The 13,862-nt window shown below is 33.6% G+C and overlaps 1 protein-coding gene across 1 annotated transcript in view; it reads right to left on the reverse strand.

Annotated features, from left to right (window-relative positions):
• Nucleotides 1-13,862, reverse strand: part of LOC100882509 (uncharacterized) — a 79,293-nt gene that overhangs the window by 58,221 nt on the left and 7,210 nt on the right. Inside the window, exon 7 of the mRNA XM_012283514.2 lies at nucleotides 11,917-12,081. Coding sequence (XP_012138904.2) covers nucleotides 11,917-12,081 — 165 coding nt within the window. The remainder of the gene's footprint in view (nucleotides 1-11,916; nucleotides 12,082-13,862) is intronic.

Genomic DNA, 13,862 nt, shown 5'->3' on the forward strand with positions numbered 1-13,862 from the left:
ATATAGGGATTTTCAAGATCTTCAGATATTTTGGGGTCCAAGAGTAGTTTTGGATCTAGGGATATTTGGAGATCCAAGTGTATTTTAGGATTTAGGGATATTTTTAGGTACAGTGATTTTTGGGTTCTAGGGATATTTTGGAATTTAGAGATATTTTGGGGTCTAGGGATATTTGGGATCTAAGAGTATTTTTGGATCTAGAGATATTTGGAGATCCAAGTGTATTTTAGGATTTAGGAATATTTTGAGGTACAGTAATTTTTTAGATCTAGTGATTTTTGAGATCAAAGGATATTTTGGAATTTAGAGATATTTTGAGGTCTAGGAATATTTTGGTGTCCAAGAGTATTTTTGGATCTAGGGATATTTGGAGATCCAAGTATATTTCAGGATCTAGGGATATTTTGAAGTACAGTGATTTTTTAGGATCCAGTGATTTTTTAGATTAAATGATGTTTTGAAATTTAGAGATATTTTGGGGTCTAGGGATATTTTGGTGTCCAAGAGTATTTTTGGATCTAGGGATATGTAGAGATCCAAGTATATTTCAGGATCTAGGAATATTTTGAGGTACAGTGATTTGTTAGATCTAGTGATTTTTAAGGATCCAGTGATTTTTGAGATCAAAGGATATTTTGAGATATTTTTCATGTTTGAAAAATTGCATTAAGTTTGACAACTCGCGTATCAAGATTAATGGACGTGCAGGGAGAACTTCCAATGATACAATCGAAAAGAGTTCAATGTCTAATGGGTTTTCGTGTACAACAACAACGTTAATTACACGGTTCGTGACCGAGAAGTACATTTTCACAGACGACTGTACCAGAGTTTCGCGGAGAAAGAGATTTCCGGGCTCCTTTCAATGAACGACCAACATTCTCAGGCTGAGAAAATATATTTCACACGATCATCACCGCGTTTCTCTTCCTTTCTTGAGCGTCTTCCAAAAATTTATCCGCAAATCAACACGTGGAGACTCAAAAATACTGTCGTCTAATTATTTCAAATTCGCGCCACATAATAGCGTTGAAACTGTTTTTGGAAATAATTCGTGTAGATATTCCACGGGAAAATATTCGAACAATTTACAGTAACTATTTTCGAGCGAGTCACTCGACATAACTCGCGTTATTTTCAATTTTCGTTTCGTCATGATGGACAGATTTACCGCATTCCACGAAAAATGCAACTCAATAACTTTCTAACAGTAAAGCAGATGACAACTCGTAATTTCGTAACTGTTGTAGCAAATATTCCTTCGAGTACTTCAATGTCAATCTCTTTTTGCTCCGATTTTTATCGGATATAGAACTTGTCACTGTTCTATGTATTAAAAATTCCTTTTTACATATGTTACATTTGTGTGTGCATATATGTACCTTTGTATGATGTTATTAAAATAGGAATTTTAATTAGTTTATTCGTTATGTTTATTGTATATGTAGAATTGTTGAGTACACGTATGATGAAAGTATCTAAATGTGCATATTTCATATGTGCACGTAGAAGTAACTACACATGAACATACTTCATATGTATACATATGAAGAAGTAATTACACATGAACATACTTCATATGTATGTGTAGAAGTAACTACACATGTGCATATTTCATATGTGCACGTAGAAGTAACTACACATGAACATACTTCATATGTATACATATGAAGAAGTAATTACACATGAACATACTTCATATGTATGTGTAGAAGTAACTACACATGTGCATATTTCATATGTGCACGTAGAAGTAACTACACATGAACATACTTCATATGTATACATATGAAGAAGTAATTACACATGTACATACTTCATATGTATATGAAGAAGTAGCTACACATGTGCATATTTCATACGTATATGAAGAAGTAACTACACATGTACATACTTCATATGTATATCAAGAAGTAACTACACACGTGCATATTTCATATGTGCACGTAGAAGTAACTACACATGAACATACTTCATATGTATATGAAGAAGTAACTACACATATGCATATTTCATATGTGCATGTAGAAGTAACTACACATGAACATACTTCATATGTATACATATGAAGAAGTAATTACACATGTACATACTTCATACGTATACGAAGAAGTAACTACACATGTACATATTTCATGTGTACATAAAAAAGTAATATTACACATGAACATACTTCATATTTATATAAAAAGTAATTACACATGTACTCGTTTCACCTACATATAAAAAAGTAACCTAACCATACATGTACACATTTCTTCTCAAATATATAATATAAAAAATAATATTTTATAAATATAACAAATAAACGTATAAATAAATTTAACAAGTGAAATAACAAGGAGTCATATTGAGTAGTGGAGTTTTTTCGATAAAAATGTAAGGCGAAGTCGAAAATATATTTAGAAGGGTGAAAACAGCCAATTAAAACATATTTGATGGGAAACAGGGCACGATTAAGTAATTATGCTGATTAAATCGAAAGATAACTCGACATCTCGGCCGAAACCGTGTGCGTTCATTCACTGGAGGAAGTGACGTCAGAAGGAAGTCTTTCGATGCAACCTTCTTACCGGTTGTACTTAACGACTCCGACGACAATGTTGTAATCGGACACAGGAACTTGAACTTTTACATTATCCTGTCTTTCTGTACGTTTTAGAAACTTCGCTACTTACATTCAATTTATATAAATGAAATTTCAATAAATTAGACTGAGGTTATTTTTGCACTCTGCAAAATTTAAACAGTTGTAAACTTTGAATAGGTGAATCATCTGAATCATACTTAAAATAATGAACTCGAAATTCGAGTACATCAAATACCTGAATTAAACAATGAATTAATATGCAAAATTATTACAATTGCGCAGAGAGTTAATATTAAAAACTATTTAAATTATCAGAACAAGGAATCAGTATTCATAATCATATGAATTATTGAAGCAAGGAATCACAAAATTACTCGAATTACCCGAGCGAAGAATTAAGATAATTATTCGAGCAAGGAATTAGTATTCGACATTACTCGAACTACTCAAGCAAGGAATTAGTGAAAATTATACGCGCAAGAAATTAATATTCTGAGGATATTAGAATGCTAAAATATTCGGGAGGTACGAAATATTTGGTGCAATTAAAGTGTTCCTATTAAGTGCTTCTTTCCCAACATTCGATCAGGTTGAAAATTCAAAGACGTTGAATACCAAAGCTGGCTACTTAAATCCAAATTCTAATAGAATTCAGATGATGAAATTATCAAAACCTTCATCCCTAGTTTCCTTAAAAAATTCCTGTATTCTATATTCATCAGAAAATGATTTCATTTAAATTCCTCAGAAAATGAATTCATGTAAATTCGTCAGAAAATGAATTCACCTAAATTTGTCATAAAATGAATTCACCTAAATTTGTCAGAAAATGAATTCACCTAAATTTGTCATAAAATGAATTCACCTAAATTTGTCATAAAATGAATTCATGTAAATTTGTCATAAAATGAATTCACCTAAATTTCTCATAAAATGAATTCACCTAAATTTGTCAGAAAATGAATTCATCCACATTTGTCAAAAAATAAATTCATCTACATTTGTCATAAAACGAATTCATCCACATTTGTCAAAAAATGAATTCATCTAACTTTCTCATAAAACGACTTCACCAAAATTCGTCACAAAATGAATTCACATAAATTCCCCAGACATCCACCGCAAAATTCCAAAAACATTTTTATCTTAAAACAGTGAGCCTACATTTTACAAACCACAGCTCACTCCAAAAAACCCCGATACTTAAAACACATCATTCCTATCAACGAATCAAAAGTATCTGAATATAAAAATTAACTAAATACCAAAACTACATCCTACACACTTTGAACTAAGTAAACCTTTCGACCAACTATAAAGTACCCCTAAAAAATTCCCAACAAAAAAACTTACCAAAAGCTACCCGTTCAAAAATGATCCGATCGATATCCTCTTCCTGTATGAAGATCACACAGATCACTGGAAGCACTAAATCCGACGGAACAACAGGTTCAAACCGACAGTATCGACCGAGCACAGCGATCTAATAACCCGCAGAGTCTAAACTCAGCTCGCCGATAGCCGAAACACGTAATATTCGATCGTGAAGCTCGTTGGAGGAACGGATCGCGAGTGACCGGAAGGAAACGGAGATCCCTGTTCGAGGCAGAAGGTGAGAATCGCCGGTGCTGCTTGACAGACGACCTCGCAAACGAATGACGAACGAGCGAATGCTCCGAGGACCTGTAGGCATCGACTCTTTTGCCCGAGGACGAAGGAAGAGGCAAGAGCGAGCCACGGCGCAGGCTACGGGACCGACATTTCGAGCAACGCTGTCGAACTGGATTTACAGGGGGAATTTGTCAATTCTTCATTTTTTTAAATTATTCTTCATTTTTTGCTGTATTGTCTCCAATAAGACTCTAGGTTACTTAATAACTCTACTGCACCAGGGGGGACCTCTGCTTTTTCATTCATACTATTTATTTCTGTTAACCCTTTGCACTCGAAATTTTTATTTATTCGTTTTACCAGCAACTCGAAGCATTTTCAATAGAAAAATCATGTTCAGACATAAGTAAATGATATGCGTGTTAAAAGAAAAATCCAGTTGTCATATTATGAACTGAAAATTATTTTAAGGGCTCAAGGGCTAAAGGGTTAATTGTGAATGTATGTTTAATATGGTAATTGGGGAATTAAGTGGATTTCGACTGGTATGGTTTTCAGAGTGGAACGATAGGGGGGTATTGGCAGATTCCTATGATAATGCAGAGGTTTCGGATTTTAGAAGTTTGAGGTGGGAGTTGGGGAGATTGGAAATTTGGAAACTTTGGGATTTTGGGAGATGGGACTTGGGAATCGTGGAGGATTCGATTTTGGGGCTTACGAGGTTTGAGGTTTGAGAGTTTGGGAATTTTCGATAACTTGGAATTCGGGGATTTTGAAATTCGGGAAATGTAGAATTCGGGAAATTTGGAATTCGGGAGATTTGGAACTCGAGAAATGTGGAATTCGGGGAATTTGAAATTCGGGAAATGTGGAATTCGGGAGATTTGGAATTCGGGAAATTTGGAATTTGGGGAATTTGGAATTCGGGAAATGTGGAATTCGGAAAATTTGGAATTCGGGAAATATGGAATTCGGAAAATTTGGAATTTGGGAAATTTGGAATTCGGGAGATTTGGAATTCGAGAAATGTGGAATTCGGAAAATTTGGAATTTGGGAAATTTGGAATTCGGAAAATTTGGAATTTGGGAAATTTGGAATTCGGGAGATTTGGAATTCGAGAAATGTGGAATTCAGAAAATTTGGAATTTGGGAAATTTAGAATTCGGAAAATTTGGATTTCGGGAAATGTGGAATTCGGAAAATTTGGAATTTGGGAAATTTGGAATTCGGAAAATTTGGAATTCGGGACATGTGGAATTCTGGAAATTTGGAATTCGGAAAATTTGAAATTCGGAAAATTTGGAATTCGGAAAATGTGGAATTCGGGAAATATAGAATTTGGGAAATTTGGAATTCGGGAAATGTGGAATTTGTGAAAACTGGAATTCGGAAAATTTGGAATTCGGAAAATGTGGAATTCGGGAAATATAGAATTTGGGAAATTTGGAATTCGGGAAATGTGGAATTTGTGAAAACTGGAATTCGGAAAATATGGAATTCGGAAAATGTAAAATTCGTGAAAACTGGAATTCGGGAAATGTAAAATTCAGGAAATATGAAATTCTGCAACATTGGAATTCAGAAGTTTTGTAACTCTACACTCTCGAAATCCTCCAACTTTCAAATTCCCTAAAATTCCACATTTCCTAATTCCATAATTTTCTAATTTCAAGAAAAGTACATTCCCAACTTTCATCTAAAAAAAATTAATATCCAAATAACGCATAAAAATAATCACCGTTCGAGAGAAATTCCACACCCCACGAATTTCATTTTCGCGGTAAGAAAAGCATATAAACTTGACAGTTTTTCCCTTCGTATCAGGAGTCTGTACCCTAGACGAGAGCTTTATGTGGCAGCGTACTCTTCCTGCTAGGATGCACTCGACGGCCATGCTGGTTCAGACATTTCCATCTTTTTCTCTCTCGTCCGTGCAAGCCGGCTTTCAATTTTATTTCGTTCTTCAATCATACGCCGTACTTCGTCCACGGATGCTGCAATGCGGCTATGCCTCTCATCGATTCTACTAACGTTGCTTTTTCATCATCGAAAATGTATCATTTACCAGACATAAACCCATTACAATATCTTTCGTTAAATTTCCCTGATGAATAATCTTTGTACTGTTTTAGAAGTGGAGCAAGTTTTTGTGATATGAAGGTTAACACTTAATTTGATTAAAATAAATTAATTTAATTTGATATGTTCTGTAAGCAATTTCTAAATTAAATTTGATGAAGAGGTCATTGGAGGACCATTATAAATTTTCAGTGTTATGGATGTTTTTAAAATTAAATTAGCTGTGTGAATTTATTATATTTAGTACAGAACTGTACATTTATTAGAGAGTGGCATGATATACTGTTACTGTAATGAAAGATTACTAGCACGTGTTAATATCTTGTATTTCTTTTGCTTTGTATTGTTATCGACATTATATTATCAAGATTATATCGTTATCAATGTATTCAATAATAATTTGCGTGACCCAAGACTATTTTTTATACATGACGTGTTGTAGCGGTGACAGTGAAATTTTCGTGGGTGGTACATATGGTAACATAACAATTTTCCAAAACTATCAATTGGAATTCGGGAATTTTGGAATTCTGGAAGATTGGAATTCGGGAAATTTGGAATTCTACAAATTTGGAATTATGGAAGTTTGGAATTCGGGAAAATTGGAATTCGGGAAATTTGGAATTCGGGACATTTGGAATTCGGGAAATGTGGAATTCGGGGAAATTAGAATTCGGGAACTTTGGAATTCGGGAAATTTGGAATTCGGGACATTTGGAATTCGGGAAATGTGGAATTCGGGGAAATTAGAATTCGGGAACTTTGGAATTCGGGAACTTTGGAATTCGAGAATTTTGGAATTCGGGTATTTTGGAATTCGGGGCATTTGGAATTCGGGAAATGTGGAATTCGGGGAAATTAGAATTCGGGAACTTTGGAATTCGAGAATTTTGGAATTCGGGGCATTTGGAATTCGGGAAATTTGGAATTCGGAAACTTTAGAATTCGGGAAATTTGGAATTCGGGAAATGTGGAATTTGGGACATTTGGAATTCGGGACATTTGGAATTCGGGAAAATTGGAATTCGGAAACTTTGGAATTCGAGAATTTTGGAATTCGGGAAATGTGGAATTCGGAAAATTTGAAATTCGGGAAATCTGGAATTCGGAAAATTTGAAATTCGGAAAATTTGAAATTCGGGAAATTTGGAATTCGGAAAATGTGGAATTCGGGAAAACTATGAAAAAAATGGATGAATCGTTTGGAACGTGCTTTCGTTACTTATCGTGCCACAGTGTTATTCAGCTAATGGGTCTCAGAAAATGCGAAATAGCCAGAAGTAAGTGTTCCATGGCTGATCAAAATTCTCCTGCGATCACGTTAGCTCGACCGTAGGTAATTGCATTTGGCCATACCGCAAAAATAAGTACATCGCAGCTTAAAAGAAATTCTGCTTTTTGTGTAACAAGAATTTTCTCTCTTATATAATTTTAACTCCACTAGCAAACATTTGCTAAAACCCTACTAAATCACGTAAATCATCATAACAATAAAAACCAAAATAATTAACAAAAATTACTAATAACCAAAAGATTCTAATAAAAATAATAATCAATTACATCCTCGTTATAATTTAAGACATCTTCGCATTTAATAGAAATATTTGCACACTTAAATATTGTCGACAGAAATGATTGAATATCGGAGTTCAATGAAGCAGAAGAAAGAGGCTCGATTGCCTGGCAAATTGGAACGAAGCATAGAATCATTTGGAGAATTTCGTTACCGGAGTTTGTCCAATTCCCTGATCGAACAGCAATTGGGCCAGTTGCTCTGAGCAAATTGCTCGCATTCCCATTGTCGAGATTCTATTTGAGGGGGTCAAGCTGCACACAATGGCGATTCCTGAGCCTAATTGCAGGAGCGTGTTGCGGCCACGTGGCATATCGATATACGCATCGTTGTTCGACGCCTTCGATATTTAGATGCATTGTCGATTGCCACGACTTTCGTGTACGACAGCTGTTATTCGTGTTATTTCTTTGGGTTAGGTTACGTTAATATAACTTTCGACTTATATCTACTTACAGCAGTTTCCACTTATTAGGACAAATTTATTAGGAAATAACTTAACTATTTGGAGGAGATTCATCAGATAAATTGTTTTATTTCTTAAGGTTAAGATATAATTTTCTACTTTTTGGGGTAGATTTATTAGGAAACGATAACTTAACTATAGGAATAATTCATGAAGGGATTCTTCAAATAAATTGTTTTGTTTTTTGGGGCTAGAATATAACTTTATTGGAGCAAGAGGTTTATTAGGAGGAGGTTTATTAGGAGAACTACAGGAATAACTCATAAGGTGTTCTTTAAATTTGTTAAACTGTTTTGATAAACCCAGTTAATTTGTAGTAACAGTAGTCCATGTGTTTAGGATTAGGTGAAGACAAGATTATGGACTATGGTTTGGTCAGATGAAGAATAGATCAAGATTACAATAGATTGCCATTAAAAAATGTGGATGTTGAGTTAAGTTGAGGATATTATAGTGACACTAGCAAGTCCATGTGTTTAGGGTTACATCAACATGAAGACAACATTAGATTGGACTATGGTTTGATTACGCATAGATCAAGATTATAATAGATTGCCATTAAAAAATGTGGATGTTGAGTTAAGTTGAGGATATTATAGTGACACTAGCAAGTCCATGTGTTTAGGGTTACGGTAACATGAAGACAACATTAGATTAGACTATGGTTTGATTACGCATAGATTAAGATTACAATACATTGCCATTAAAATATGTAGATGTTGAGTTAAGTTGAGGATATTATAGTGACACTAGTAAGTCCATGTATTTAGGGTTACGTTAACATGAAGACAACATTAGATTGGACTATGGTTTGATTACACATAGATCAAGATTACAATAGATTGCCATTAAAAAATGTGGATGTTGAATTAAGCTGAGGATATTATAGTTACACTATCAAGTCCATGTGTTTAGGGTTACGTTAACATGAAGACAACATTAGATTGGACTATGGTTTGATTACATTAAGCATAAATCAAGATTACAATAGATTGCCATTAAAATATGTGGATGTTGAGTTGAGGACATACTTGGTCAACGTTAAATAAGGTCCATATTAGGTTACGTCAAGGTTATATCATGACTGCATTTGGTTAAGTTACATCAGGGTTAGGTTACATTAGGACAAAGGTTAGGTTAAGTCAATGTTCAGATATGGAAATGAGGCAAAGTTAGCTCAGCTAAAGTTTCGCTAAATCAGTATTGAAAAATGACATGATTTGACCAAGTCCAGTTATGTTGAGAAGAACATGATTATGGTTGGATCAATGATAAGTTATGTTATATTATAAGACATAAGTTATGCTATAATATAAGACATTTAAGTTATGCTATAGTATAAGACATTTAAGTTATGCTATAGTATAAGACATACAAGTTATACTCTTATAAGATAAATAATACACCTTACATATAAAAATTGCTAAAAATGTCGACACCATTGGTCCAAATTCAATGAAGAGAATACACAATGATAAAAGGAATTCGTGTCCACAAAGAAGTTTTCTTCAAAGAGAAAAGAACGTTCACGAAACGAGAGGCAAGCAATTTATTCCGATCCCCGTCCCTGAAGCAACAAGAAGCAGAGCATGACAACGCCACGAAGAAAGACTGGACACAGTTTGTTGGCATGCTTCGAACGAGTACGAATCGTTACAAGATTCGTCGTTTCCAGCACGAAATTCTTTGCAACACAGCATTCTCCTTACTTTCTCGAACTATCGGACACTCATCTTTCCCCTCGCGATTAGCAATCGTAATTCGTAGGCTAATTGAACGAAAGAATTTCACGAATAGAGATCGACGTGAACAAAAACTTATACCGTTCCACAGACTGTTGGAGGTTAACGTTTGTACATTTTTCTATGATTAATTAACTCAACCTGGATTGGTAAATGTTCAAGTTTTGCAAATGTGAAAATTGCCAAGTGCCCAAATTTTCAGATTCCAATTTCCCAAATCTCAAATTTGCAAGTATGGTAATTTCCAAGTGCCCAAACTCTCAAATTCCAAATTTGCAAGTATGGTAATTTCCAAGTGCCCAAATTCTCAAATTCCAATTTTCTAAATTTCAAATTTGCAAGTATGGTAATTTCCAAGTGCCCAAATTCTCAAATTCCAATTTTCTAAATTACAAATTTGCAAATATACCAATTTCCAAGTGCGCAAACTCTCAAATTCCAAATTTGCAAGTATGGTAATTTCCAAGTGCCCAAATTCTCAAATTCCAAATTTGCAAATATACCAATTTCCAAGTGCGCAAACTCTCAAATTCCAAATTTGCAAGTATGGTAATTTCCAACTGCCCAAACTCTCAAATTCCAATTTCCTAAATTCCAAATTTGCAAGTATGGTAATTTCCAAATGCCCAAATTCTCAAATTCCAATTTCCCAAATTCCAAATTTGCAAATATGCCAATTTCCAAGTGTCCAAATCTCCAAATTCCAAATTTGCAAATATACCAATTACCAAGTGTCCAAATCCCCAAATTCCAATCTCCCAAATCCCAAATTTGCAAATACACCAACTTCCAATTACCCAAATTCTCCAACCCCAACCTCTAACCACTCAAAATTGGCATAATCCAATACCCATCCATTTCGCTAATGAATATTGCAGACATTAAAACTAGCAAGGAATAAAATTTCCAAATTAAAAATTGATGAATATTCAAATTCGTAAGTAGATCTGTTTCATCGTGGCTCTATAATTACTCGCTTCGATTGTTCCATTCGTGATACGGAAATCACCCCATCTCCCTATCTTGGACGCAATAAATCAAGCAAATTAATGGAACATAACTAAGCACGCTATTCGAGAGAGACGATATACAGAACAGCATAATTTTCTCTCGATTTTCTCTCCGGTATAAAAATAAGTTACCTGCCACGATTTTCCTTTTCGTCGCTCCTCGACGATTTTTCTTAATTAAATGCAAATAATGATTTACAAATAAATTCCTGATTAAATCGAATGAAGACATTCTCGTGATATATAACAGGAAAAAGTTGGTATATGTTACACTATTATTAACAGTCTTATTATGTAAACGTTACAGGATTTAATTGCATCATTAATTAAATTTATTGTATAAACATTTTCATGATTATAATTACATCTGATTAAATTTCTTTCAATTATAATATGGTTAGAAGGAAATCTAATGAAACATCATTCAACTATATGAGGTAGTGTATACATGGATATTTTGATGATATTATTATACAAATATAATGTTACTGTATTATGCTATCTGATTTTGTTATAACTGTATTGTTATACCTATTAATAGGCAATTGTTTATACAATAGATTTAACAATGCTCATGAGATAAATTACCAATAACCACTTTAATCTTCTGCCTCATCTCAACAATTATAAAAGAACTCTACAATTAAAAATGCACATTTAAATTAAAACTATAATGATCACCATTAGAAATTATGGTTACAAGAGTGATTCTGAATTGTGAGGCAAAAGATTGACCCTTTCACAATGTTCTAAGAACAATCATGCTTTTAATATTGCTACTGAACTAATGATCCCCCTGTAGTGAAAGGGTTAGGTTTAGCTATGGAAGATAAAAAGTACTCACTCGGATTTCGGCGAATTTCGTGGTAGAGAATAGTTACAATTTCCGCAGGTCGTACAAAATCTGTTAATCCATCACTGGCGAGGACCAGAAAATCCTCCGTGCCGTCCAAAGTGACGCAACTGGTTTCTGGAGAGGCGGTTACAAACGGTTTGTAAAGAACATCGCCTGAAACAGAAGAAGAGGATGCATGAATAACACAGTAATAATTTTGTTATAGTTGCAGAAATTATTATAACATTTAATTATTATATATAAGTATCATCTACAAGTATCGTCATTGTAACCATTGCAACTGTAATACAAACTTCAATTTTAACTTCATCTCCAAATCACCAATGTTCAATTTCATAATTAGAAGCTTAAGTGTCAATTGATGAGAAAATGTAGATTTTCTGTATAGTTTTACCACTTAACTGTATACGGTTTCATTCATAGTAGTATACTAGAATGATGGAAAGAACCGCGTAAATTTATAATAACCGGAAGCGACTATGTTACGGCGGTGCCATTATTTAAATTAGCTGTACCATTCATTAAATAGATAATTAAAGTTAATTACGGTCTAGTTGAATACTAATACACCCCACGCTTCTACCGTCGCGTGTTTTTCAGATGTAAAAAGCATCGCTTACGTGTGCTGGATAACTGTAACAGCTATCTCGAATTCCATAAAATTACACGTCATGGAGAATGAAGTTCTATTTCTTTTTTCCTCTTGCTTACAGTCATTTTTAGATATTTCTTGCCAATAAATCCTCCTTACGCTAAGTTTTTCAGTGTCTCTATTGCTGACCATTTTAGGCAAACTTTTAAATAGTAAAATATTTTTGTAATAGTGTAACATTTTTTTGTAATAATGTAACAATCATAATGTATATTTATGTAACAATGTAATGTTATTTTGTCTTTTAAAATATATTTAGATTTTTAACTTTGGAGCTATTTTAAGCTGAACAGATATTTTTGTTACAATTTTAAGAACACGTCGTTTTCATCAGAACCTTGAACTTGAGAAAAAAGTAAAGCGACCGATAAGATAATTACGTGGAAAGTTATCAGAAAATTATCTGAATCTAATCTTCCAACCACTTCGAATTTCATAATAGTAGCTTAATTACCATAATTCATAATTATATAAATTCCTATCTTAATTATATGATAAATTACAGTAGCCTCTCGTTATATCGTCACCTTAGCAAACTTTCACCACTTTCTCACCTTCTGTAATAAAAAATAGGAAACTTAGAAATATGAAAAACTTTATAATATAAAAAAATATTGTCACCTTGTCACCAAATATCTAAAGCTGGCCATATAACGAGAGCGTACCGTAAACGTGTTAAACAACGTGAAAAATTGCCTTTCTTAATATTTTCTTTTCTTAATCGTTCATGCTTAACTTTTCGAGCATTTCTTTTTATACAGTACACATTGTTTGATGTATAAATCAGAACTCGAAAGTGTAGAGACCAAATTTTTTACGGTGTGTTGCTCGCAAAACAGGTCATGCCTCGATACAATCATTAATTATGATCCTATCAGGTAGTTTTCTCGGTTCAACACACTAGAAAAGAGTAGCACAATTTTCAATTTCTCTTTGTCGTTTGATGATAATTAACGACCGTGTTGCGTGTTTTCTTGTTCGCGAAATTCAAACGCGCTGTTTAAGCCAGAGAATGCTTTAATATAATGAATCTAACTTCGCTATTGTTTCTAATTTATACACAGCGGGCGTGAAGCTTTTTATAATTTATACAATCAGATTCAGTAATAAATTTTACACAACGTTCTAGCTGATAAGAAATTGTTTACGTATTTTCAATTTGCCATACATTCATGTTCTGTGAAATAAATCCTTTCTGCATGCAAATATTTATGTAATTGCCTGCAAAATAGATAAAATATTACTTGATCACAATCGAAATCAGAGATATTGTCAAACTAAT

This window comes from Megachile rotundata, chromosome 16, assembly GCF_050947335.1.
Source record: "Megachile rotundata isolate GNS110a chromosome 16, iyMegRotu1, whole genome shotgun sequence".
Taxonomy (NCBI): Eukaryota; Metazoa; Arthropoda; class Insecta; order Hymenoptera; family Megachilidae; genus Megachile; species Megachile rotundata.